Genomic DNA, 27,307 nt, shown 5'->3' with positions numbered 1-27,307 from the left:
CTGTCCACTAAGCCTAAGGTCCGCTACAGTGACGGCTCCTGTATAAAAGACGAATGAGAAGGCAGCGCCCCCTTTGCTCCCACCCCCACCTCGTCGCAGCATCCTATCGCTTCTCTTTGTCGTGCGGTCCGCGCCTGGGATTGGTCGGAAACGGAACCAGCGCGGGACGAGCGCGCACGGGCCGAACGCCGAGACTTGTCCATCATGTGCGGCCGCCGGTCCACCCCGCCTCGCTGCGCGCTCGGCGAGCCTGGGGGGGCGGGGCCCGATTGCTGCTGCGCCTGCGTTGTGGGCGTTCTCCCGGAGCAGCAGCTGCCGCCGCCGCCGCCGCCGCCGCCGCCAGCGCCGCCGCCACCGCCGCCGCCGTGTTCGGGTGTAGAATTTGGAATCCCTGCGTGTCGTTAACAATGAAGCAGAGTTCGAACGTGCCGGCTTTCCTCAGCAAGCTGTGGACGCTTGTGGAGGAAACCCACACTAACGAGTTCATCACCTGGAGTCAGGTACGGGTGAGGGCACGGCGGCCTCCGAACCCCCTGACTAACCGCCTTCTCTCTCCCTCCCGTGGGGTTGTCTCTCGCGGCCTGCGACTTGATGCCTTCTGCGAGGCCCGCGGCGCGGGGTGGCGGGGTGGCGCGGGCCCCGGCGTTCAGGCTCGCTAGGGACTCCTTGTATTGTTCGCGCGGGGAGCCGCGGGGGTCCCGGCCAGCGCCGCTGGCTCAGGCCGCGGTGGGGGAGGGGCGGTCCGCACCGGGCCCCGCGGCCCCGGAGGCCCCGTAACGGTCCGGCCCCGTCGGCGTTCGGAACCGGCCCGGCAGGACGAAGGCGGCCGACGAGCCGAGGGCACGGGGAGCCACGTTACTGCACACTCATTCTTCGTCCTCCCTCCGGGCTCGCGGCTTACGAATCACTGAGTGCATAGGCAGCCCTGGGCGCGGGGGTTTGTCTGGGAAACCTTTACCTCAGCGACCTGATTCTCTCTAAAAAATACACTCCGCTTTGCACCTGAATCTTTATGAGGAGAGCAGTCAGGAATATAGGCAAATGTTCAAACGCAGTAAACGCAGGTTACTGGTTATCAATAGGTTTCGAAATTTTATGTAGAATATGATACATCATTCTTTGGAAATGCTGAGCCATTTGTAGAAACGGATTTTTATGATTATTTTAATATAAGTGCTCTAATAGGTGTTCAGTAACTTAGAAGCTAAAATGAATCACTAAATTTCACTAAACAGTTGCTGGGAGAGTGGTATATGATGCCTTGATTATTGGTTTGATCCCAGCTCTGCCACTAAACAGGGATGACTTCAGTCAAGCTCCTTATCTTGTCTCCCCTGAGTTTCATCGTCCTTAAGATGAATGGGTTGCCTGGGTGATCCAAGACTCCTCTAGTTCCAAATACTAAGATTCTAAGCAGAATGATTATTACATAAACAGTGCATTTGCATTCAAATGCACTCTCAGGCTGTTGGAATCATTTTGTGAAGTGGGGTGGATTTTTCTTACTGTAGATGATCATCTGTTTGGGATATTTTCTTGTTTAGAGGGCTGGGGAAGAGTAAGTGAAAACTACCCTCACAGTGCCTGGCACCTGTTAAGTGCTGAGTAAATGTTACCTCCTCGCTTTCTCCCTTTCTTTTCGTTTCCTTTCCTATTGTAGGAGCTCTAGTTTTACTTACTTTTATCTTAAGAGGGAGCACTGTATTGAGTACATGAAGTTTTCGGCAACTGTAACACCATATTCTTTCTCATATTACTGTAATTTGTTCATTTTTTTATACCCCTCCTAGGACTTAATTTTCTTGAAGGTCAGTATCATCAGCTGGATGGTGTGTATTAAGCGTTTGATGAATTCTGTACAGTTGTACAAAGAAAAGTGAAAATAAGCCAGCCGCCAGCATACACTTAAAAATAAACAGATGTCTCATGCTTTTCATCAGTCAGAAGGATTAAAAGTTGACAGGGATGGATCAGCACAGTCTGCTGTTACTCAGCCTTGTATTCATATTAGAGATTGGACTGAGAGTCTCTCCCCCACCCAAGCTGATTTTATTATACCTTTTTGGCTTGTATGGCCATTTAAAAATAATTCTTTTTTATCCTATTATTAAGTCTAAGCTTATGTTTTACTCATTTTCTACTACATAATGGGACAGTTGAAATATAACTTCATTGAGGGCAGATACCATGCCTGTGCCAAGGACACAGTAGGTATTTAATAAATGTCTGATGAATCAATGAAATCCTTAGAATATGTAATGGAAATGGTGGGAATGATAAAGAATTATGCCTGAAAAGAATCTTAGAGATAATCCACTTTAGCCTCATCATTGTATAGATGAGGATTTGAGGCTTAGGTTAGATTTCTTATCCATAATTACAAAGCTAGCCATTATTGGAGGTGGGACTCATGTTAACGTAAATTTCAGACCTCCCAGATCAGTCTTCCCTCGTCAGCACTTCACTTAATATAGGATGGTACAATATTTAGTGTTATATCAAAATGTTACCCTTTTGCAAGTCTGTGAACAATTCTGGATTAATGTTGTCTAGGGCTTAGCTTGGTTGCTTAGGAAGTCTGTCTCTATTACTTTCCCACAGATTTTTCCAAAAGCAGTGTTAACAATGAAATGAAAGGTAAAACTCTAAATATTAAACAATGATGTTAAATGGAAAAAACAAAGCAAGTTACTGTCATCTTTTAGAAGTTGCTATTTATGGTTGTTTCTGGTTTCCTTCAAATAGATTTTGCTGAATTTCTGTCGAGGTAATTTAGCATTTATACTATCTGAGTGAAAATCATATTAAGACCTTTTAGAAGCAGCAGATGTTTTGGAAACCAGGCAATCTTTTATGCAATTTTTTTTTTTTTTTCCACTTGTGGAAAATAATTTACTCCTCTAGCTTGAGTGTAGGGTAAGGGGAAAAAACCAACTGCAGTTTGAAAAGCTTGGCTTAATATTCCTCAAGACTTACTTATATGACTAGTTTTTCTTGAAACTTGTAGTATGACAAAAATGAAGAAAAATGAAATAACACCCCCATTTTCATGATTATAGAAATGTAATATTCTGAGCAATCAAAATTATACTAAATATGTTATTGATTCAAACAACAGAAATGTCTTTAGATCCAGAGTGTCTTTAAAACATTTGTACATATTTTATTTTTTTCCCATATTCTCCCCTGAAAAGTTTCTTTTTCTTTCCTTTTTGTTTTTACATTTCCTATAGCTACTTTGGCTCTGGTAGGCAGTCAGTTGCCAGAATCAGGGACAGAGATAATACTGTTGGACTACCTAAAGCTGTTTTAAGTGTAACCGAGTCCTAAACAGAAGGTACCGGTTTAACTTGGAAGCAACTGCAGAAACCTGATATTCAGGAACAAGAGGTTGTGGAAGTTGGAAGTTCTTGCCATTGATAGTGAGGAACAGCCTTTACTGTTAACTGAAATTTGATAGTGTATGTTGAAGTTAAGTAGTTACAAAAGCAGGAAAGAACTGGAGGTCATTGTTTTGTTAGTGTTATTACCTTTGTCTCTGTTCTTCAGATTGTTTGAGAAGACCAAGAAATGATTTCCACTAAAGACCTCATACTGGCTGCCTGGGTGGCTCAGTCGGTTAAGCATCCAACTCTTGATCTCAGTTCAGGTCTTCATCTTAGGGTTGTGAGTTCAAGCTGCACACTGAACTCCATCCTGGGCGTGGGGCCTACTTAAAAAAAAAAAGGGGGATGCCTGGGTGGTTCAGTCGGTTAAGCAGCTGCCTTTGGCTCAGGTCATGATCCCAGGGTCCTGGGATTGAGTCCCACATCAGGCTCCTTGCTCAGTGGGGAGCCTGCTTCTCCCTCTGCTGGCCGCTCCCCCTGCCCATGTTCTCTCTCTCTCGGACAAATAAATATATAAAATCTTAAAAAAAAAAAAAGACCTCATACCTATCTGGTCCACCTTTTTATGCCCTTTGACATTTTCTATTTCTCCATCCCTCTGAAATCAGCAGAGACAAATCAGGAAATAAGAAGGAAATGGAGCAAAACCGTATTGGTCTAGTGCTAGTGCTATCTAATAGCTAGCTATTCTGGATGAATTTGAGCATCCAGAACTTGGTATTTGGTATCATTTTGAACTTCCCAGCAACCATTGCATTATTACACTATTCTCAAGTAAAAACAAGCCACAACTGTGGCAGAATAGGAGTAAAATCCACCTTAGATGAGCCTACAGAAATGTTGAAAGATTCATTGACGACTAGTATTTTTTATTTGTATACATAAGAGAGAATGAGAGACTCAGAAAGAATGATTGGTGAACATTAAGAAGTTATGGACTGTTTTAAAAAAAGTTACAAATTTCTATTATGAAAAATGTTTTAAAGTAATGGGACTGAAAAATTATTAGTAAGATTATTTTGGATGTTTTTAACTTACTACCAGTTCAAGCAGTAACAACTGTTACTATTTGGAAGCTTGCCAACCTTTATGGGTAAAACCTAAAAAGAAGCTACCCATCTCTCCCACCTCACTCAGTAGTGGCTTTCTGCTCCTTTTGGAATGTGTTGGGAGAGTTCTGTATTGTATTGCTTGAGCCTCACAGGTTTAAATGGCAGTAAGGTGGAATTTTTGCACTCAGAGGTTATCTACTAATTTTAGAGTGGAGACTGAAGGAATACTATAAGCAGAGACACAGAATATGAGTGAATGGGGGTTGTATGAGAGGGAGAGCACATGCAGATATAAGCAAGGGGCATTCATCATTTCATTTGATATAATTCAAGAGTTGAACTTCTAAAAAGATATTTTGGTGCACTGTGGCCAACAGTTCATTTATTTGATCACTCACAGGTATTTATCATGAATATGTTGTGTCCTAGGTACTAGGAATTCATTCAGTAGTGAACAGAGTGGCTTCATAGAGCTCATATTCTAGAGGAGGACACTGGTAATTAAAAAGTAAGCAAACACAGATAATATAATTTCAGTTAGTGGTTAGTACCATAAAGAAAATAAAGCAGGGTAAAGAGATCAGGGTCCAATTAGGAGACAGATGTCACATAGTGTAAAAGAAGGAAAGAACTGTTTTTAAACATTTAAACAAGGAAAGTTTAGTAGAATTACTATATCGGGGGATTGGAGTAAAAACCTTAAAGAATATAGATACGACTGGCAGTTATAAAAAGTATGATCACATCTCACTTAATGGCAAAGAAGGCACTGGTGCCACACTGGTGGAACTTATGGAAGTTCATCCTTCAGAGCTTGTGGAGAAATATACCTTCTAAGGCAGTGATTGGCAAACCATGGCCCAGGGGCAAGTCATCTGTTCTGTAAATAAAGTTTAAAATAAGTAAATAAATGCGCAATCTATTTACATATTGTTTATAATTGCTTTCTTGCTACAATGGCAGTATTATGACCTTATGATCTGCAAGCCCAAAGTATTTACTGTCTAATGCCTTAAGAAAAGGTTTATCAGCCCTTTTTCTAGAGCACCCTTGATAGTTGTTCATGGGGACATGTCTTGTCAGATATACTCTGATTTGAAACTTCCAAAGGGAGAGAGAATGTTGGCCTTGCGCTGCTGACCTTCCGTACTGCAAGAGCTAGGTGCTGGAGAACCTGCCTGCACTGTAGGAACCTGGCCATTGTTAAAGAACCAGGAAATAGGAAGGAGAACTCCCTTCTCTTGTAATATCTCTCTAGTGTCTTCTGTTGACAAAGCTTATCACCATGCCATCTAGAAAAAGATATTTAAGGGACCCAGCTCTATATTTGCAAAGCAGACAATGAGGAATGAATTTGGAGCAATAAATTGATGAACTAGCACATAAAATGACTGGGATTTGTGGGTATTTTAGGTAGAGTGATAAGGAAAGCCTCTCTGAGGAGATGTTTGAGCAGAGATCTGAACAATTTGAAAGGATGGGCCAGGCAAAGGGGGATGGCAAATGTAAAGGCCTTGAACATGGCATGTTCATGTGATTGGGGAAGGCCCATGTGGTTAGAGTATCTGGAGAATGTAAGATTGAGGTCAGAGTAGGCAGGAGCAGATGGTGTAGGGCCTTAGGGCTGTGTGGTAAGGAGACTGGAAATCTAGGGAACTAGTTTGTAGATTATCACAGTTTTCCACTATGTTATTGAAAATAGTGTGGCTGAGACTAGTGTATTTGCAATGGAGATGATGAAAAGTTGTTGGATTTGATATTTACTTTAAAGGTAAAGCAGTAGAACTTACTAATAAATTGTCTGGAGTTGCAGGAAAGACAGAGAAGAATTAAGAATGACTCAGATTTGGCCTGAACAACAAAATAAATGATGACACCATTTGCTCAGATGGGGGAGTATTCAGAGAAATGCAGGTGGAGATTGTTTGGCCTATATTAACTTTGAGATTACAGTGGACAGTAGTGCTACTTGAAAATTGTTTTGTTTAGCTTACGTTTCATTGACCACACTTGGTCAAATGACCATGCCTAATTTCAGAGGAAGTGGGGAAGTTCAGTGCTAGGAAGGAGAACAGGAATATTTTTGAACAGCCTGAATGACTTCTACACTCCCAAGACATCCAAGTGGAAATGTTGAACAGGATGTTTGCATATAAGACACTGGCATTCAGGGTGGAGTTTGGAGCTTATGAGTGGTAAAGCCATGGGACTGGATGAGATCATCTAGGGAGACAAATGAAGATAGAATAAGCTGAAAGACAGGCCAGTCTGATTTTTAGAGGGCATATGAGAATAAGAAAAAGCTAGCAAAGGAGACTGAGAAGAAACAATGCAACAGGAGGAAAAAGAGGGGAGTGAGGTCATAGAAGTTAATGGAAAAAAATGGTTCAAAAAATAGAAGATGATAAACTGTGTCAGCTGCTGTTACGAATATTCTTATATACTTCTCCTGGTGTATATAAGCAGGAATTTAAGGTCTATATACTTACAGTGAAGATTGGACTTGCTGGAAAATAGGGTATGAACTGTTCAGCCTGAAGATAGTTCAAATTGTTTTCCAAAGAGATTAAATGATTTTATACTCCTGTTAGCCAAGCATGAGATTTTCCATTAATCCACATCTTCAAAACTTGATATTATCATTCTTCTTAATTTTTTACCAATCTAGTAGATGTAAAGTATTATCTCAATGAGGTGTTAATTTATATTTCCCTGATTAGTAATGTGTTCAAACAGCTTTTCGTATTTATTCGCCATATGTGTTTCCTATTCTATGAAATATTTGGCCATTTTTCTATTGGGTGGCTTTGTCTTTTAATATTTGTAGGAATTCCTTTTATATTCTGTATATCCGTTCTTTGGGTCTGTGTATTGCTTATGTCTTCTCCCAGTTTGAGACTTACCTTTTCCTTTTGATTAATACAAGTTTTTAATTTTAGTATAATATATTCATCTTTTTTGTTCATGCTTTTTGTTTCTTCAGGATGTTTTTTCTTACCTCTTCCCCAGGGAGAGAAAAATACTTTTCTATTTCTCTTCTTTTTTTTTCTGAAAGTTTTAAAAGTTTGCATTTTATGTGTAAGTCTTTAATTCATCTGGAATTGATTTTTGTGTGTGGTGTGAGGAATCCAGTTTCATTGTTTTCCATATAAATATTCAGTTGTCCTAGCTCCTTCATTGAATGCTTCCTTCTTTACATGGTGATGTGTATTGCTCCCTCTGTCTTATAGCAAAATTACAGGTAGATGTTTCGATTTTTGTTTCTAGGTTCTCTATTGCATTCCACTGAACAGTTTTGTTTTTGTTTTTTTTGCCCTTATCGTATGTCCTAATTACTGCAGCTTTATAATGTCTTGCTTTTGGGAGGACAGCTTATCCTTCAGGAATACCTTGACTATTGTTGGTCTTTGCTCTTCTGTATATGTTTTAAAATCAAATTCCATTAAAAAAACACTGGGATTTTAATTGGAATTGCATTGAAATTATAAATCAGATTAGGGAAAATGGATGTCTTTATGATGTTGAATATTCCCATAAATGAGGCATGTTTTTAAATTCATTTTGTTTAACAAAGTTTTATATTTTTTTGGTAATTAGGTCTTGCATGTTTGTTAGATTTTCTTCCTAGGTATCTTAAGATGTTGTAAGTGGTGTCCGTTAGTTAAAATCACATTTCTGGCTGTAGCTGGTAGTTAGAAATACAAATAACATTTGTATGTTGATGATAAAGCAGTGAACCAATCATTTTACTGATTTGGGGTGTCTAAGTGTACATCCGTGCATTTGTGAATGATAGTTCTGTTCTTTCAGAACTTGATACCTTTTTTTTTTTTTTTTCTGCAGTGGCTAAGCCCTCAGGGTGTCAAATTGAAGTAGTGATCATGGGATCCCTTTTCCTTATTTTTAAAAGGAATTTTTTCATATTTCCCCCTTAAGTTATCAGCTGTTAAAATTGAGAGTTTTTTAAATTTATCTTTTTCTTGTTGGTGTCATAGTTAGAGGGGAGACGGGCATGCCAGGAGAGAGGATACAGGAAAAAAGTTGACTTTGGTGAGTAGGAAGGTGGATTTGAAATAGGCAATAGTTGAGAACATAGTGAATTAAATAACATGTAAAAATGTTAACAATTGAAAAATTTAAATGTGAAATTTGCGATGGTCAGGGCAGAGTTGTAGATGTGATCATAGATAATAAATCATCATACGTAATACAGTCAGTAGTTAGATACACTGGTGTGGATGAGATTGCCTAAGGAAAGAGAGTATAAGGTGTCATGATCAAGGATAGAAATCTAAAAAACACTACCTCTTAATAGATGAATACAATTGGAAGAAAATATGAGAAAGAGACCCAATAGTATATAGTTTCAGAGCCAAAACAGTATTTAAGGAGGGGATTGTCAGTAGTGCCAAATGAAATGCCACAGAGAGGTGTGGGAAGATGAGGACTGAAAAGAAGGCATTGAATTTGGCATTTGACATTTTAGAGAAAAACGGTTTGAGTAGACTGAGGGAGAACGAAACCCAATTTTTAGCAAGAATATGTAGATGGTACTAAATTAGAGAAGGGGGCTTTGAAATATTTGTTAAATTTTGCAGCGAAGGAAAAGACAAATGGGGTGGGTAGATTGAGAGGGAAGTAAGATAAAGGGACGGTTTTTTTTAAGATAGGAAAAACATGCATTTTAAATTTTAATAGTTATTACCTACTAACCAACTCTGATTATCATCAGACTTTTAAAATTTTTCCAGCCTAAATAAGTGAAAATCGTTATTTGTTTTTGTTTTTTTTCTGTACATTCAATTATAATGAGATTGGGCCTCTTCTAAATTTTACATTGGGTTTTTCATCTTACTGATTTGTTAAAAATTTTTAATTAATACAGTTGTCATAAATATTTAAAATATTTTTATGTTAATTGACTTAATTGAATTTTTGTAATAACTCTGAGTTAGGTTTAGTTTCAGACACAAATAATAGAATTCCAAACAATAGGGGCACCTGCGTGGCTCAGTTGGTTAATCATCTGCCTTTGGCTCAGGTCATGATGTGGGGACCCTGGGATCAGGCCACGTATTGCATCGGGCTCCCTGCTCAGCAGGGAGTCTGCTTCTCCTTCTGCCTGCTGCTCCCCCTGCTTGTTCTCTCTCTTTCTCTCTGTAAAATAATAAAATCTTAAAAAAAAAAAAAAAATCCAAACAATGGTTTAAATAGAATAGAGATGTATTTTCTTTTTAAGTCTGAAGATATGTTTTGGTCTTTTCAGCCATACTTAGTTTCTCCACATCAGTGGTGGTTGAAGTTCTACTCATTAGCTTCAAGTTCCAAGTAGGGATATGGGATATAGGGGTTTGAAATTTGGATCTTTACCCTTTTAGAAGCTTTTCTGGAAGCCCTACTCAGTCCATTCTATTTATATCTTAATTGCCAGGTGTGTTTTCGGCTGCCTCTGTTAGGGGGACTGAGAAATGTAGTTGCAGCATCAAACAGAATTGTGGTTCTGTTAGTAAGAAAGTTTTTGCAAATGGATCTCTTTGTTTTTAAGGCTAAATGATGTTCCATTGTGTGTTTGTGTATCACAGTTTCTTTATTCTTCCATTGAGGGACACTTAGGTTGTTTTCATATCTTGGCTCTTGTGAATCATGCTGCAGTGAACATGGGAGCATAGATACCTCTGTGAAATACTGATTTCATTTCCTTTGGATGTATACCCAAGAAAGGGGTAGCTGGATCATGTGGTAGTTCTATTTTTTATTTTTTTGAGGAACCTTCATGCTGTTTTCCGTAAGGGCTATACTGATTTACATTACCACAAATAGTATATGAAAGTTCCCTTTTCCCTACATCCTCGCCAACACTTGTTATTTTTAATTTTTTTAATAATTGCCATCCTAACAGATATGAAGTGGGTACCTCATTGTGGTTTTGATTTCCATTTCCCTGATGATTAGTGATGTTGAGCACCTTTTCATACACCTGTTGGCCATTTCTGTATCTTTGGAAAAATGTCTATTTGGGTTCTTTTTTTTAAAGATTTTATTTATTTATTTGACAGAGAGAGAGGGAGAGACAGTGAGAGGGAACACAAGCAGGGGGAGTGGGAGAGAGAGAAGCAGGCTTCCCGCCGAGCAGGGAGCCCGATGCGGGGCTTGATCCCAGAACTCTGGGACCATGACCTGAGCTGAAGGCAGTCGCTTAACCAACTGAGCCACCCAGGCGCCCCATATTTGGGTTCTTTTTTAATCGGTGTCTTTTTTTTTTTTTTTTTTTCCTGGCTGTTGAGTTGTATGTGTTCCTTACATATTTGGATTATTAATCCCTTATTCGATATATTGCTTGCAAATAGTCTTATTCTGTTAGGTTTTCTTTTTATTTTGTTGTTTTCTTTGCTCTACAGAAGCTTTTTAGCTTGATGGAGATGGAATGTTAATTAGCTTGACTGTAGTAGTCCTTTATGTAAATATATTAAATCATGCTGTACACCTTTAAAATACGCTATTTTAGTTTTAAAATAACAAAAATAAAAAAGGTAAGTAGAGGAATTTGGAAATAGGGTAGGCAGCTAGCAGCTTCCATGAATAAATATAAATTCTTACCACTTACCAGTATGACTTCTAGGTCGGTTGTAAAGAGTGATTGAGCAGTGAGTTAGCATTGAGCTTTTGCTTTTTGCTTTCCAAATGGAGAGTTCATGAACTAATAATCTTTTTTCTCCTCATTTTCCCCCCTGATTTGAATGTTACATGTACTTATTACCTGTTAAAAATTCTCAAATAGATTTGCTGCTGCTTCTGTCTCTCTAATCTATTTATTTATTTTTTACTATCCCTTCTTTAGTACGAAACTTTGTAAACACTATAATTTTACCACTTTTATAGGATAGGGTTAACACCTCTTTTTTCATTGTTTTTAGTATTTTCTTGCCTATTGTTACATACTTATTTTACAAGTGAGCTTTAAACTGATAAGAACAGATACTACACTTGATCCCTAATATTTGGTTGTATTAGCATCTCTTCACCTCCTGTCCAGAAATTTTTTTGATTGAGAATTTATTGCAAATATATTGGTTAATTAGAATTGACAGCTTTACAGTGCTATATTTGTCCCTCTATAGTTTAATATTCTCTTAAATGTCCTGTATATTTTTAAGATTTATCTTTAGATATGTGATATTTTTTCTATTATTGGAATCTTTTATTCTACTTTAGTTTTAAATTGTTATGGTAAAATATGCCTAACATAAAATTAACCATTTTACCCAGTTTTAAGTATACAGTTCAGTGGCATTAGGTACATTTACATTATTATGCAGCCATCGCTACCATCTCTCTCCAAAATGTTTTTCACCTTTCTGTACTGAACCCTCATACTCATTAGACAATAGCTTCCAAGTCCTCCTTCCTCCTAGCCCCTAATAACCATTCTGTTTCTGTCTCTGTGAATTAGACTATTCTAAATACCTCATATAAGTAGAATAGTGCAGTATTTGTCCTTTTGTGGCTAGTGTATTTCACCTAGCATAATGTCTTTAAAGTTCATCCATGTTGTAGCACCTGACAGAATTTCCTTTCTTTTTAAGGTTGGGTACTCATTGTGTGTATATTCCAAATTTTGTTTATCTGTTCATCTGTCAGTGGACATTTGTGTTGCTTCCACTTTTTGACTATTGCAGATAATGCTACTATGAACATAGGTATACAAATATCTTTTTGAGTACCTGCCCAGTTCTCTGGGATTATACATAGAAATAGAATTGCAGGATTATATAGTAATTCCGTGTTTAGTTTTTTGAGGAACCACCATACTGTTTTCCATAGCAGCTGCACTATTTTTTACATTTCCACCAGCAATGTTCTAATTTCTCCAATTCCTCCAACACTTATTTTCAATTTATTTGGTGTTTTTAAAAAATAATTCCCATCCTAAGGGGTATGAAGTGGTGATTGTGGTTTTGGTTTTCATTTCCCTAATGGTTAGTGATATGTTAGGCATTTTTAATGCGTTTATTAGCCATTTGTATATGTTCTTTGGAAAAATGTTTAAGTCCTTTGCCCATTACTTATTGGGTTGTTTCTTTTTTGTTGTTGAGTTGTAGAAGTTCTTTATTATGGATATTAACCCCTTATCAGTTAAACAGTTTGCAAATATTTTCTCTGATTCTGTGGGTTGCCTTTTCACTCTATTGATAGTGTTCTTTGCACAAGTTTTTAAGTTTGAGGTAGCATCCGTCGTCGTGGTCTGTTTTTGCTTTTGTTGCCTGTGCCTTTGATGTTAACGAAGAAATCATTGCCAAATCCAGTGTCATGAAGCTTTTCCTCCTTATGTTTTCTTCTACTATTTTTATAATTTTAGCATTTACGTTTAGGTCTTTGATCCATTTTGAATTAATTTTTATATATGGTGTAAGGTAAATTTTGTTCTTTTGCATGTGAGAATCCATTTTTCCCAGCATTGTTTGTTGAAAACTCTCCTTTCCCCTTTGAATGGTCTTGGTACTCTTGTCAAAAATCTTTGGACCTTCTATTTAAGGGTGTATTTGGCGGTTCTTTATTCTGTTCCATTGGTCTGTCTCTCTGTGTTTATGCCAGTACCATGCTGTTTTGATACTGTATTATAGTAAGTTTCAAATTTTTTTTTTATAGGAAAAACACTAGTGACTTTAAATGTTAATTATTAACCTGATATTTTATTGAAACTTTTTTTTTTACAGTTTTTCAGTTGATTGTGCAAAGATATGTCTGTTGCAAATAATGATAAATATAACTTCCTCTTAAATTTTGTCTATTTTTGTCTAATTGCATTGGTTTTAAAACAGTGTTAAATTAATTATGTTGCTTACTTACAGTATTTCTTTTCTTGTTTCTGATTTAATGGAAATTCTAATATTTCACCATAGTGTATGATGCAGCTTTTGGTTTTAGACATACTTCTGAACTTCTGAGGTTGACATCAAAAAGTTTAATTACAGTTTGGCAGTTAATTATAGTTTGTTTCTTGTTGCTGTTAATAGGAATAAAATGTGGATCTAAAAGTATCATGGAAAGACTGCCCAGTTTTAGGGTTCATATTGTATCACCTAAGAAGACTTCAGTTGACTTTTTCTCTCTTTTTCAGAATGGCCAGAGTTTTCTGGTTTTGGATGAACAAAGATTTGCAAAAGAAATTCTTCCCAAATATTTCAAGCACAATAATATGGCAAGCTTTGTGAGGCAACTGAATATGTGTGAGTACGGGCAGTAGTTTATTTGGAGTATGGTTATCAGCCACTGATTAAACCATTTTTCCCATTAGGTTGATAAAGAAAAGGGAAACTTTTTTGCTTTTTGTGTGTTTTAGTCATCTAAATTTTTAATCTTTTTCAGATGGTTTCCGTAAGGTTGTGCATATTGACTCCGGAATTGTAAAGCAGGAACGAGATGGTCCTGTTGAATTTCAGCATCCTTACTTCAAACAAGGCCAGGATGACTTGTTGGAGAACATTAAAAGGAAGGTGAGCTATTATTAATGTGATTTATTTAAGGCATTACCATATAGCATACTTGGCCAACACAATATTTCACCTGTTGAAATTAAGAATGTACAGAAATACACAGGTATTCCCTGTTGGGATGACTTAGACTAATAAAGCTTTAATTATTTCCTTCTATTTTATATGTTTTCTTTCCTAGAGGGAAGGAAAATGTTTACATTCTGACTGCGGGTGAGGAATCATCCATATTGGGATGGCTCACTCCTTCCAATTTAGCTTAAAAAATATTAGCTCCTGTTAGAATGTTGACTCCCTTGGAGGGCTTTTTCTGTAGTTCACTGCTGAATATCCGATACTGAGAATAAGTCCCTTGCATATAGTAAGCATTTAATAATACATTTTTTAATGAATGGTATCTTTTGCTGAAATAAAATATTTTTACTAAATCCACAAAAAGGGGATAAAGAGTAATGGGCCATGAAAGAAAACGGCCTAGTGTGCAGCTGTTACTGCATAAATTTAATTAAACGTGGAATGTGATAATAAAGAGGCTTGGGGAAATTGCAGTGAGTTTGGTGAAAGAGAATGAAAAAAAGTCCCTAAGTTGTTCCTGCTTGTGGAAACTTCTCCACATTAAAAAAAAAAAAAAAGATTATTTCTTATTCTGTGTTGAAGTTTATTCTTTTTATAGAATCCTGTCCTAGGCTTTTTGGAACTAAATCTGAGTTCCTGAATGGGCTACAAAACACAATAGGGAAATTTTGAATTAAAAACTTGGTGTTTAGTATTTGATTTCCTAAATTTGCTTTCAAAAGGTTTCATCTTCAAAACCAGAAGAAAATAAGATTCGTCAGGAAGATTTAACAAAAATTATAAGCAGTGCTCAGAAGGTTCAAATAAAACAAGAAACTATTGAGTCCAGGCTTTCTGAATTAAAAAGGTAAAATATTATTTCCAAATATAATCTTAATATAGGGGTTGGTATGTGTGTGTTGGGGGTTGAAGGTTAGTGCTTTAAGTACTTAGATTACATTGTTGAAGCCAAGGTAAAAGGTCATTTTTCTCTAAGTATTGGTTCCCTTTAGTTTTGATTTGTAGCCCTTGACTTTAGCTCAGTATTATATTTTCTTGACAGTATTCAAAAGAATTTATAAATCTGGGCAGTTAAAACAGTTTGATGCACAAGTCCCACTGATGAAACAATAGAGCTTTAAATCAATGTAGAAAATACGATTCTACTTAGGTTAGCTTTCATACGATGTTCACACACATGAGGGCATACAAGCCATTAAAAAACACTACATATGTTACTCATATATTCTTTATGGTGGTTTCATAAAACTTTTCTATGTGGCCTATCAGGAAAAAATAGGACATAAAAAATAGGGAAAAAGGATGCAAGAGACTTGCCTTACTTGGTATTTATCTTACCTAGATGTGGTAAAGTGTTATTCAAAACTTTTATTATAGAAACATGCTTTTGCTTTATTGCAGTTCTCGGCACCATTAGTTGAGACAGTAACAACTTGTATACAGAGTAGATGTGTACTTTTCTTAGTAAGTAGTTGGGATTTTCTCTTATCCTAATAGGGGCTGAGGTCTTGAGAGTAGTTATTTTATGGATTCTCTCTCCCATTTCAAATGTGGGACATTAGTTTAGCTGTCTTAAGTGTCTTCATTAAAAGAGTAACCTTGAACTTTGATTCCCTTTTTGAATAAGGCTTAATTTTAAGCTGTCCCATTTTGCATATTTTATGTAATCACTTATGCCAGTTTATTGTATGTATCTTGTGTCTCCTGAGGTGCCCTTTGACCCAATTCCTTGAATCTCAGGTTTAGCCCTTAAGGAATGGGATCCCAGATTCATCCTGTAAGTTTTAGAGGTAACCATTCTACTTAATGTTTAGTAGGCAGATGATAGTATTATCTTTCAATATCTGAGTCAGAGAAAACACCCTAGTTATTCAGTAAGTATTAAAGTTTTATTTTCAAGATCTTCTATATGTAAGATACAGAAGTCCCTTTTGTAAGACTTTGGCTTGAGGAAGATGGATATTATGGAAATTAACAAGAGCAAAAATTAAAGTATTTAATAGGTGAATTATCTTTCATGCCTTCTCAGTGTTATCGTTGCTGCTAACATTTAATAACAGAACAGTGCAATTTCAATAAAAGTTAATGAAGGAAAAGAAACTGTTATTACTAGGCAAGTTATTGGTTTGTCATATATTTAGACATGCTTTAAAAAAACTTTTTTTAGTGTTTTCGTATGTTTGAAACATATTTTAAGATAGACAGTTTTAGGACCTGATCGACTTTTAGATCGACTTCAACACTTACTACAAATAATCCGTGTGATCTTAGGCAAGTCCTCTCAATTCTTGGGTCTCATTGTCCTCCTCTATAAAATAAATAATTCCTTTCTTGACTGATTTTATAGAAGTTTAAATAAGAAATACACATAAAATGCTTAGCATAATCCCTGGAGCATAGGTAGTGCTGGGTAAATGTCACTTCCTTCAAGAATTCTTTTCTAAGCGCAAGTCCTAAATTTACTTGGTAGCCATAGTTGAAAGGTGTTTATTTTTTAAACAAGAAGTAATGAACCACATTGTCAGAGAAGTAAATTGCCTGCTACTATATGGATATAGGCATGAGTCTTACATTTTTGTGTTTATATTGCCATGAGTAGAAAGTACTGTAGTTATGAAGGGATGATTCTGGAGTTGTATCAAGATAGTTGTCATTTTATGTAATTGAACCAGAGTTTTTCCAATTTCATGAAAATATATAGCAAAGTTCCTGGTATTCTTAATTAAAGTTATTGAGGTCTGGCTTTCTGACTAAATTTTATTTTGTTTTTTAAAAAATGATAACATAGTGAGAATGAGTCTCTATGGAAGGAGGTGTCAGAATTACGAGCAAAACACGCACAACAGCAACAAGTTATTCGAAAGGTAAGCTTTTTTCCCCCATGACCATAATCTGCCTTTGTTTAATTTGTGTACCATTTGTGACCCAAAAAAGCCTCTGTTGAATAGTGATTGAGCTATTATATATTAGATATTATATATTAGGTTCACATATAGTAGTGAAACTATGAAATCAAACAAATTAGGTCAACCGTTGTATTTTCTTTTTAATAAGAAACATTTCTCATTAGCTAAATATTGTTATTCCGTACTCTCAGCTTGAGTCTCATTAGCTTTTAGTAAGTGACCTTTAGCCTGATACAACAACTTTAAAGATGCTTTATTTTTAGGAACATAATAGAAAGAAAACTACCAGTTTCTTTACATTTTTTACTATGAATGACAGCCTTACTGTGTGGGTCTGTTGTTATTGTTTTTACTATTTTTTTTTTTTTTACTTGAAAAGGCATAGATATGGTCTTGGAAGACAAATGACTAAAATTTTCAAATCAGTTGACCAAATTATGAGTTCAAAAAAATTAGTTATCAGTGTATGCCATTATTAGTCTCTACGGAAAAGCAGTTAAAGTAGTGTGTTGTAAAATAAATTGTGGATTTTAGTATCTGAGCTGAAAATTACTGGGGGAACTGAAAATCTCTCAGTTGCCTTGTGTCCTTGTGATTTAGTCTTTTCATATCAGCTTTCATATGTTAATAAGACTTGAAACATAAAAGTAATTAAGGCAGCTATTTTTTGCTCATGAGTAAACTAGACTCTTAAGTTTAAGCAACAGGTTTTTGTGGGGGGGAGGAAGGGTGGGAGTACTTCACTTGGTTTGTGCTGAGATGCCTTTAGCTAAAAATAGGGTTATGACAGGATCTGGGTCTAGTGGAGCAGGCTTAGAACAGAGATGAATGGTTGCAGTCTTTGGCCTGTAGTCAAAATAGATATACTGGGTTTTTTTTTTTTTTTTCCTTTTCAAATCAGTATGCAAGTGAAGGTTGAATGTAGAATTCAGTTCTAAGTGTTTAGTCCAAGTGCATATATTTTCACAACTTCCAGAGCTGATTCTAGCATGCAGCCCTGTTAAGAATACCTGATTTAAAACGATAGGTGTACTTTATTAAACCTGTACTTTATTTTAAAAAAAGTCTTCTCAACTTTTCCAGAAAACAATGTTTTATAGTTAAATATTGACTTATAATACTATATAATTTTTTTCCTAAAAGCAAAGAAAGTTGGTAAAATACTTATATAACATTTCAGTTTTTCATGAAAGCTAACATTCTGTCTGTTCAAATTTGAGTTTGAATATATGTGGTTTGGTGGAGCTCTAGGGATTTTTATAATGCATAGTGATAGCTGATAATCTTTTCTCTATTCCTGGAATTGCTTCATACGTCTGTCATTTTACTCCTTGGCCTTGGATTAGTTGGAATAGTGTATGCGAGTTACCTAGTATAGGTACTTGTTACAGGATAGGATAATAGTACCTGTTAATAGAACTTGTCAGGTCCAGAAGTTAGATGCCGTAAATGTTAGAGGTCTTATCTTTTCCTTCAGGAAGGAAGCTTTGTACAGCGTGATGCAGAATTGTCATAAGAGAACTAATATGTAGAACAAATTTCAGGAGAAATTTAGCCAGTGCTTCATGTTCTTATAAATTCAACCACTAATGTTTTTAGAATTTTTCTGTAACATTTATAAATTAACAAAAGTAACTGAAGCCAAATTATTTCATAGATACCTTTAAGCTTAAATTTGTCTTTTCATCAGCCGTCAGTCAACGTTTTCTTTTGAATAAACAGTTTAGTGGCTAATTTCCTTTTCATGACTCTAATGCTGTTTGACTTTTCTTCAAAGAGCCTAAATAGTCCTCCAGTCCCTTTTGGTCTTTATTTATAGCCTCTCAGTGATATACTGCTTTTCATAGTTCACCATATGATCCTCACCTTTTTAGCTTCTTCAGAAAGATGACAATAAATTTCAAGGCATACCCTAAGCCAGTGATTCTCACATTCACATCAATATCAGCGGGAGGACTTGCTAAACATACATTGCTGGACCCTGTCCTCAGAATTTCAGATTCAGCAATTCCAGAGTGGGGTTGAGAATTTGTGTGTCTAATATGTTCCTGGGCTAATACTGCTGGTCCATGGACCACACTTTAAGAAACACTTAATATGAAACACATAAAATATGAAAGATTGTTTGCATGTCTTGATCGGCTTAGTAGTTCTTTCCTTTTAAATTTAATCCAGCTCTGAAGATTAAACCAGCTTCTCTTGTTTGGCCTCATGGGTATCTTGGATGTTTAAGAGCAAAACCATCCAAAACAAAATCTATTCATTGTTTATTTGAAAAAAGTATATGTATTCTAACTTTAAAATTGTGAATTTATTTTTGGATAACCTCTAGTTACTATATTTTGGGGTTTATTTCTGTTGCTGTATAATTAAATATTTCATGACAATATTCTTTTTTAAAACTTTTATTTATTTGTCAGAGAGACAGGGAGAGAGAGTGAGCCAGGGGGAGGGGCAGAGGCAGACTCCGCTGAGCAAGGAGCCCAGTGTGGACTTGATCCTAGGATCCTGGGATCATGACCTGAGCTGAAGGCAGATGTTTAACCAACTGAGCCACCCATGACAGTATTTTTATTAAGCAATAATTTTTCTAGAATAAGCCAACAAGCTTTTCCTAGCTTGAAAATTTTATGCTCTCTTCTGAAAGAGCTGGCAGTCTCTTTTGCCTCAAATTGTATTACCTGGGTTAAGAAAAATGTTGCCTGTCACTTTTTTTTTTTTTTTTTCTTTTTGGTACATACTTGGGATCTGTATCCGGGCATGCTTGATTCTTAGCATCAAAACAAGTAACTGAGCTGAGTATTGGGTAGATATATGGATGGGTGGGTGGATGGATAGATGAATGTCTTAGGCATCTTGGTATCCTAGGTAGCTGCAACTTTTATTTTATGACAGGTTATTCTTCTGCCTGGAAACTGATTATTTCTTTATATAACAATTGTAAGATGCACCAAGATTGCAAATTTGTTAACGTGTGAGAAATTATGTGACTTAGAATAGAAAATATGTAGTATTTGAATTAATTTTATAAGACTTGTAATATGGACTAAAGAATTAGAGGAGTCTATGATGGAAAATTTTTTGTTTATATTTTCCTTTTAGATTGTCCAGTTTATTGTTACATTGGTTCAGAATAACCAACTTGTGAGTTTAAAACGTAAAAGGTAAGTTTTTGTTGTAAAACACTTCGTTTGACCTATTCATGGACAACTAAACATTTTAGTGTTTAACCATGCATGGCCTACATTTGCTTAGTATGTCTGTTGTCCCAGATGAACAGTCCTTCCTTGTTAAATTATATTCTCAGCATTTCAAAAGTAGTGTTATTTCTTCCTGCTGTCATCCTGCTAATGTTTTTCAGAGACAAGGATAGCCTAAATGGTCACTTTACAGACACATACATAGTTAATAAGGAATCCATTTTTATTCACAATAGCAGTTTAATGTAACATTAGAAGGCTTGTGTGAGGGAAACTCTTAAAAGAAGGTCATATATTGAAAAAAAATCAAAAATTTTTTACTTGATCTCTCATGTTTAATCCACTAATAAGGAATTTAAAAACCTATCTATTGACTATGGCTTGTGATACCGGAAAGTGTTAGTAACTGCCATTGTCACAACTAAAGCTTAAGAAGGATAGTGGACAAAGGAATAGTTGGAGGGAGAAAAAACTTATCTTGTAAGACTAAAGTTGTAGCAAAGCTTGGTTATGGTTACACCTTATGCTATGGCCTTAAGTCAGCTTCCACAAACTAGTTCTTATATCATCTACTTACTTTTTACTATGTAAGTACAGTTCATAAAGAGTGATACAGTTCAGTCAGCAATGAAGTATATCCAGAGAGAGTAGTTTATTGTATTTATTTTAACAAAAATAGTACAAAAGAATGGTGAAATCAAAGCCCTAGACACAGTCATCTCCTAGTTTCTGTTCCTAAGATGTGACCATTTTTTTTTTAAAGATTTTATTTATTTATTTGAGAGAGCGAGAATGAGAGAGAGTACATGAGAGGGGGGAGGGTCAGAGAGAGAAGCAGGCTCCTCGCCGAGCAGGGAGCCCGATGCGGGACTCGATCCCGGGACTCCAGGATCATGACCTGAGCCGAAGGCAGTCGCTTAACCAACTGAGCCACCCAGGCGCCCCAAGATGTGACCATTTTTAAGAGTTCATTGTGTATCACTAACTGAAATCTTTTATTATTAAAGTGTGTATGTTCGTGGGAGGGTAAAATATTAGAAGCAGTTGAAATTTCTTATATGTTTGCTTCACTGAATTTCATGAATATATTCTGATTTTCAGGCCTCTACTTCTAAACACTAATGGAGCCCAAAAGAAGAATCTGTTTCAGCATATAGTCAAAGAACCAGCTGATAATCACCATCATAAAGTAATTTTTTGTTTAAATTCTATTTTATATTTGTTATCTCAAACCAGTTTTTATTACAGTCTGCAGTATTTCATGCATTCAAAATTTGCATTCAAAGTTCAGTGAATAATAATCTAAGTGCTCATGCTCCAGTTTTATCTAATCATGACATTTTATTATTTGCTTTAGATTATTTTAAGAAATAAACTATTACAAATATAATTGTTTTAGTTGCCTGTTCCCAAGTTTGTTTTTTGCCTCCTCTTCAGTCTCTCCTAGATAATCATTATCTTGAATTAGTATTTATCATCCCCATGGTCATTTTATATGTGTGAATTCATGAACAGTATTTGGTATTGTTTTCTGTATATCTCAAACTTCATATAAGTGATATCATTTTGCATTGTGACTTTTTCATTTGGTTTTGCTTTTGAGATTTAAACAGATTTAGATCATCTGAACTACTACCTGATATCAATTGAATATTATTATAATGTAATTACGCATTTTTCCATTGGTTATTTTAAATTGTTTCCAACTTTTATTATAAACTGCGTAGACTTAGACTTTTTAGCAGTTGCAAAACATTTTTGTTTACCTTTATTTTTGTCGTGGACTCTCTGGATCATTTGTCAAACTTACACAGTTGGCAAATCAGTTCAGTCCAGAGTCTATACTTCTTTTAATAGATGATTGTCATTGCTACATTCCAAATACTGCTTCAGATTTGTTATTAAAGTACCAAGATTTTTTTTCTTGAGCAAATCAGAGTTAACATCAGGTTTTTCTTCCCACTACTGTTTCTAAGTAAGCTTACCTAACTATTGTGTTTTTAGGATTGAAGACTCAATGTAAATGGGTGAAGATTTCTTAATTTGACTGGATTTATATATTTTTAAGTCCTTTACATATTTTACCTCAGATTTATCTACTGTTGAGATTTATGGATTTTTGCATTATAATAGTTTAATTTGCTTTAATGAATTGAATATTTTTTTATTTAGGTACCTATGATCTGAATATATCTGTAGCAGAATAAAAAAAAATTATTGCTAAAAATTCAGGTTGACTTTTAACTGTGGAATACTTGTAATGGTTTTTTTTTCTATTAATGAAAGCATTTCCTATTAATGAAAGAATTTAATAAGAAAGAATAAACCAAACCATATGTCAAATAGAGTAGCTTCACTATTTGACATACGGTTTATTCTCATCAGCACAGTGGCCATCTGGTTATGCTTGAAATTCCTGGTGAAATTTTAAGACTTTTTTTTTTTTTAACCCTTTGGATATAAAAAATACTTTAAAATGTGAAGATCTTTCCATGGAATCATTCTGAGGCATGCCACCTTCAAGATTCCTTACAGTAAAAGAAATAGTTAAGTAGAATAAAGCAACACACCTCATACCTTTGTGAATTGATACGAATACCAATTACTGTGAATCCTGTTAGGGCAGAGCACATAGCTAAATTGTTTCCTTAACATTTAGTAAACAATGGGTCTCCAATTAGCACTTTTTAAATGGTATATTGTTTGGTAGTCAATATAATTTCAATTTTTGATATATTTTTTCTCTGATTTTTTTTAGGTTCCACACAGTAGGACTGAAGGTTTAAAGGCAAGGGAGCGGATTTCAGATGACATCATTATTTATGATGTAACTGATGATAACGCAGATGAAGAAAATATCCCAGTTATTCCAGAAACTAATGAGGATGTTATATCTGATCCCTCCAAGTAAGGAAATTATGAAGTAAAATTTGTGAAAATATTGGTTACTTTTGTTATCAAAGAGCTAAGTTCAAAACCACTTTACTGTATGATAAACTACTCTGTAACTCATATTTGGATTATTAAACTGAAAAAGCCAAATTATTTAACCAGATGTTCTCCCCTCAGCAAAAAGACTTCCAACAAAAAGTAATGAGAATTCTGATTTTTTAATTTTGGAGTTAAACATCTTTAATTCATCCTTTGTGGTCTCGTATCACAGGATGAATCAATATTTGTGGTTAAGCTACTCACCCAAGGAAATTTAAGCCTTTTAATATGCGTTTTGGGGAGAAAGCTTCCATGGAGAATGAATGGACAGAATGAATTTATTGAATGCATTTGAAAATGTAATTGGTTCTTTCTCATATTGCTAATTTAGCTGTAGCCAGTACCCTGATATTGTCATTGTTGAAGATGACAATGAAGATGAGTATGCACCGGTCATTCAGAGTGGAGATCAGAATGAACCAGCCAGAGAATCCCTAAGTTCAGGCAGTGATGGCACCAGTCCTCTTATGTCTAGTGCTGTCCAGCTAAATGGCTCATCTAGTCTGACCACAGAAGATCCTGTGACCATGATGGATTCCATTTTAAATGATAACATCAATCTTCTGGGAAAGTGAGTGCTCATGTAGATGTTATCTGAGTTTATTTGCTTTCTTTGTTTACTTCACATGTTCTATTCTCTTTGAATGATCTTCCTTTCAGGTTATGAACCCATGTAATCTATCTTTCTTTCTTTTGGTCAGGGCTGAGCTCTGCAAATGTTTTTTTGAGAAGGATTTAATCATCCCAGGAGCAGTCTTGAGATTTTCTTGGCAATTCCTTAGATTTCTTTAATGAGATACTTGTTTTAAATGTCCATAAAGCGTGTGTGTATGTGTATTTTGTGTTTTTATCAGGACTGTGGAATAACATAATCTCCATTAAGGGACTTACTTTATAGGATAAGGAAACCAGAAATTAGTAGCATTAATCAGTAATAAGTTAAACATTTTATAATTTATAGTGTAGAGGAGAAAAGATAAATCAGACCGTGTTGCAGAATCTATTTTCTATAAATACTAAAGTTTTGTATAAAGGCTGTGAGTTCTCAGTTAACCACATTTTCAGGAATCTCAAATACTGAATAGGATCTCTTAAGGTTAAGAATTTTGTAATGTGATTTTAAATGTAAAAACAAGGAAACCTAATATTTGATATATTTTTTTAATCTTATTTTCCTCAGGGTTGAGCTGTTGGATTATCTTGACAGTATTGATTGCAGCTTAGAGGACTTCCAAGCCATGCTGTCAGGAAGACAGTTTAGCATAGACCCAGATCTCCTGGTTGATGTAGGTACTTTGAATAATCTTTGCTGTACTGGCAGTTTGTGTATTTACGTATATTGTTTATAAATCAGTACATCATTTTTTTTGTATTCTCATGTTTTTGCATTTTCTTTTTTTAAATGAATGATTTTGTTTATCAGAAACAATGAGCAGATGGGTTCAGGACAGTGATCACTACCCATTTCTGAATAGCAATTCAGTTAATCCTCCTATAGCAACGTATCAATTCTGTTCAACAGTACTACTAAATCCAGGTCTTCTCTGGACTTGTTGCCGTATTTGTTTTGCTCTAGAATAAATTGTCACTGAATAGAAATTGGTGGAAATTAAGTAATAGAGTTACTTGGGCAGGAAACAGCATGGAGACACTTTTTGATACTTTGGGAATTAATGTTTTCCACTCAAATGAATTATATTTTATTATATTTGCTATATTTTTAAAAGTTTTATGTCCTGAGTCCTAAGGTTATTCTGTTCCAGTCCCCACCACCACCTACATGAACATGACTCCAGTGTTAATCTGCACTGTGAATCCTTATCTGCCATTTCTGGCACTATCTTTCTTGCTCTCTTCCCTCTTGCTCCTACCACTCCTCTCTCCCTTATGTGGCTTAATCCCATCCAGATGAATGGTCCCATCCAGATGAATATTGTTCTCTCCATGATTTCCATTTTCTGTTGTAAATATGTTTCTCTATCCTGAAAAGTTTGGTTGCTCCTTTTTTTTTTTTTTTTTTTGTTTTGCATTTTCTGCCTTAAAATGCAGCTCTCTCACATCAAAATATTCTGTAGTCTTGTCCTTTTAAGAGCTTCTCAGTGAGGCTAAAAGGAATTAGTCCTTTCCTACTCTTCAGTCTTATTAATTTACCACCTTACCCATCTGCCTCTCAGTCTTTGTCAATATCCATGATTTGATTATCCTTTCCAAATCATCAGTATATTTCAGGATGTATTTCACTTTCTTTGAAGATTTCCTTTCTGTACTGGCCTATGTTATCATCCTAAGTGAATTCAACATCCATGTTAATGACCTACTTTAATTTGTTAATAGTAATTCGTCAGCCCTTCTTGATTCTGTCAGTCTTTGTCCCCACCCTGAATCGAGGGACCTTTTAGAATAGCTGTCCCTTAGGTCATAAGAAGGAAATAAAATTCTGTAATTCTGATCCTCTACAAATCCTTTCAGTCTTCAATTAGATTATTTTAATTTAACCTTGGAACATTTATACTTGTCTGTCCTCAAGACCCGATCTAGCCCACTCTTCCCTATTCACAGAGGATAATCACCATGCCCTGGTTTTCTCATAAGCTGTGGAATCTCATCTTCTTTTTTCTTAGAGGAAGTGCTTACTTTCTCTTTTAAGCTTATTTGTACACCTGCCTTCTGCCTCTCTGTTTTTCTGTCTCTGTCCTTGATCTTTCCCATCTCGCTTCAGTGAATACAGATCTCCATCTTAAACATTTTGATGTGTTGCTCTGATCATTTACCATTTTGCTTCTCTAATTCTTTTACTACAAAACTTTAGGAATGAGTGGCTTTGTTACTTTTTTTTTTACTCTATATTTCTTTTGAAACCGTGCATTGTCTTGCTTATTTACTGTAAGCCTGTGCTGCCTTGGTTTATCCATAGTGAGTAGGCTACAGTTTTTTTAAAAATCAAGCCATTGGGCTAGTAGGTTTGTTTTGAATTGACAGATTTGGGTTTCATTTGGCTCATGTCACTTACTAGCTATTTAACCTTGGGAAAGTTCACTTCTCTTGCCTAGTTTCCCCATTTGTTAAATGTGGCTAATACCTAATATGAAGGGCTCTTGTGGGGATTATAAATAATTAGTGCTATTATTTTTAATACTGGTTATTTTTGACAGTGGAACTTCTGTTGATTTTAGAGGCACTGAACTTCTTTGTTTTTTTTCCTGTCTTCCTAACTATTCTCTGTTTAAGAGCTTTTCTTTTTCCTGTTTTCTATCTGTGAGTATTCCCCAAGGTACCCATTCTTTTATCTTTTTATTCTATGTCTCTTCTTTTTCTATCCTTCCTCTGTGAAGGGATTTTGGCTTATAGGATTGCTCTCAAATTTATATCTCCAGCTCTTAATAGTTTTTTAAAGTAAACTTTGCTTGAATTCTAATTCCATGCCTTTGGGATCATCAGTTAAGATCTTGCCTTAGATTATTTGTGTTTAACCCCAGACTTCTCTTTGTTCTCTAAATGAGCTACACTTCTCAGCTTTCTTATTTTCTGTAGTGGTATCAGACTTCCAGGAGGGTAATCACTGAGTCATTTTGGTTTCCTTATCTTTAGCTCATTGTTCATCAAGTCCTGTGTATTTTCAAAAATAGCACTCACAGATCATCCCTTTCTGTTGCCTCCCTCATCTAAGACCTTCATTATTTCATCCTTGAATTATGCTGATTGTGAAAATCACCCATAGGTTGCCTTGTTCTCTGAGATGGCAAAGATGGTAAGGACATGAATAGGTATGCTGAGTTCATGGGTTCTCTGCAGAGTTCAGTTCTAAGTGACTGTGTAGAGTCAGCAGGAGAGGCCTGGCTTTAGGATTCAACCAACTGTGTCAACTCCTCATGTATGGTCTACTTTTTTCTGCTTCACACTATGCATCTTCTGTGAAGGTATCCCTGATTTATTATTACTGTTTTTTAAAGATTTTATTTATTTATTTGACAGAGAGAGACCCAGCGAGAGAGGGAACACAAGCAGGGGGAGTGGGAGAGGGAGAAGCAGGCCTCCCGCCGAGCAGGGAGCCCGATGGAAGGCTCGATCCCAGAACTCTGGGATCATGCCCCGAGCCAAAGGCAGACGCTTAATGAGTGAGCCACCCAGGCGCCCCATTATCCCTGATTTAGTGGGTGACATTGGATGGGGCAAAGAAGGAGTGAGGAGCTTTTACTCTACAGATGC

General features: G+C 36.0%; 1 protein-coding gene across 2 annotated transcripts in view; it reads left to right on the top strand.

Annotated features, from left to right (window-relative positions):
* The first annotated feature begins 308 nt into the window (after positions 1 to 308).
* HSF2 (heat shock transcription factor 2) overlaps positions 309 to 27,307 on the top strand; it is a 33,038-nt gene continuing 6,039 nt past the window's right edge. For both annotated transcript variants that reach the window (XM_021693201.2, XM_021693200.2), the window contains exons 1-10: positions 309 to 500; positions 13,557 to 13,665; positions 13,805 to 13,932; positions 14,727 to 14,851; positions 16,793 to 16,868; positions 20,013 to 20,074; positions 21,212 to 21,299; positions 22,869 to 23,017; positions 23,433 to 23,672; positions 24,282 to 24,387. In XM_021693201.2, the coding sequence (XP_021548876.1) occupies positions 408 to 500; positions 13,557 to 13,665; positions 13,805 to 13,932; positions 14,727 to 14,851; positions 16,793 to 16,868; positions 20,013 to 20,074; positions 21,212 to 21,299; positions 22,869 to 23,017; positions 23,433 to 23,672; positions 24,282 to 24,387 (1,176 nt within the window). In that variant the 5' untranslated portion in view covers positions 309 to 407. The remainder of the gene's footprint in view (positions 501 to 13,556; positions 13,666 to 13,804; positions 13,933 to 14,726; positions 14,852 to 16,792; positions 16,869 to 20,012; positions 20,075 to 21,211; positions 21,300 to 22,868; positions 23,018 to 23,432; positions 23,673 to 24,281; positions 24,388 to 27,307) is intronic.

This window comes from Neomonachus schauinslandi, chromosome 8 (genome assembly GCF_002201575.2).
Source record: "Neomonachus schauinslandi chromosome 8, ASM220157v2, whole genome shotgun sequence".
NCBI lineage: Eukaryota > Metazoa > Chordata > Mammalia > Carnivora > Phocidae > Neomonachus > Neomonachus schauinslandi.
This window is presented reverse-complemented; position numbering and strand designations above follow the sequence as displayed.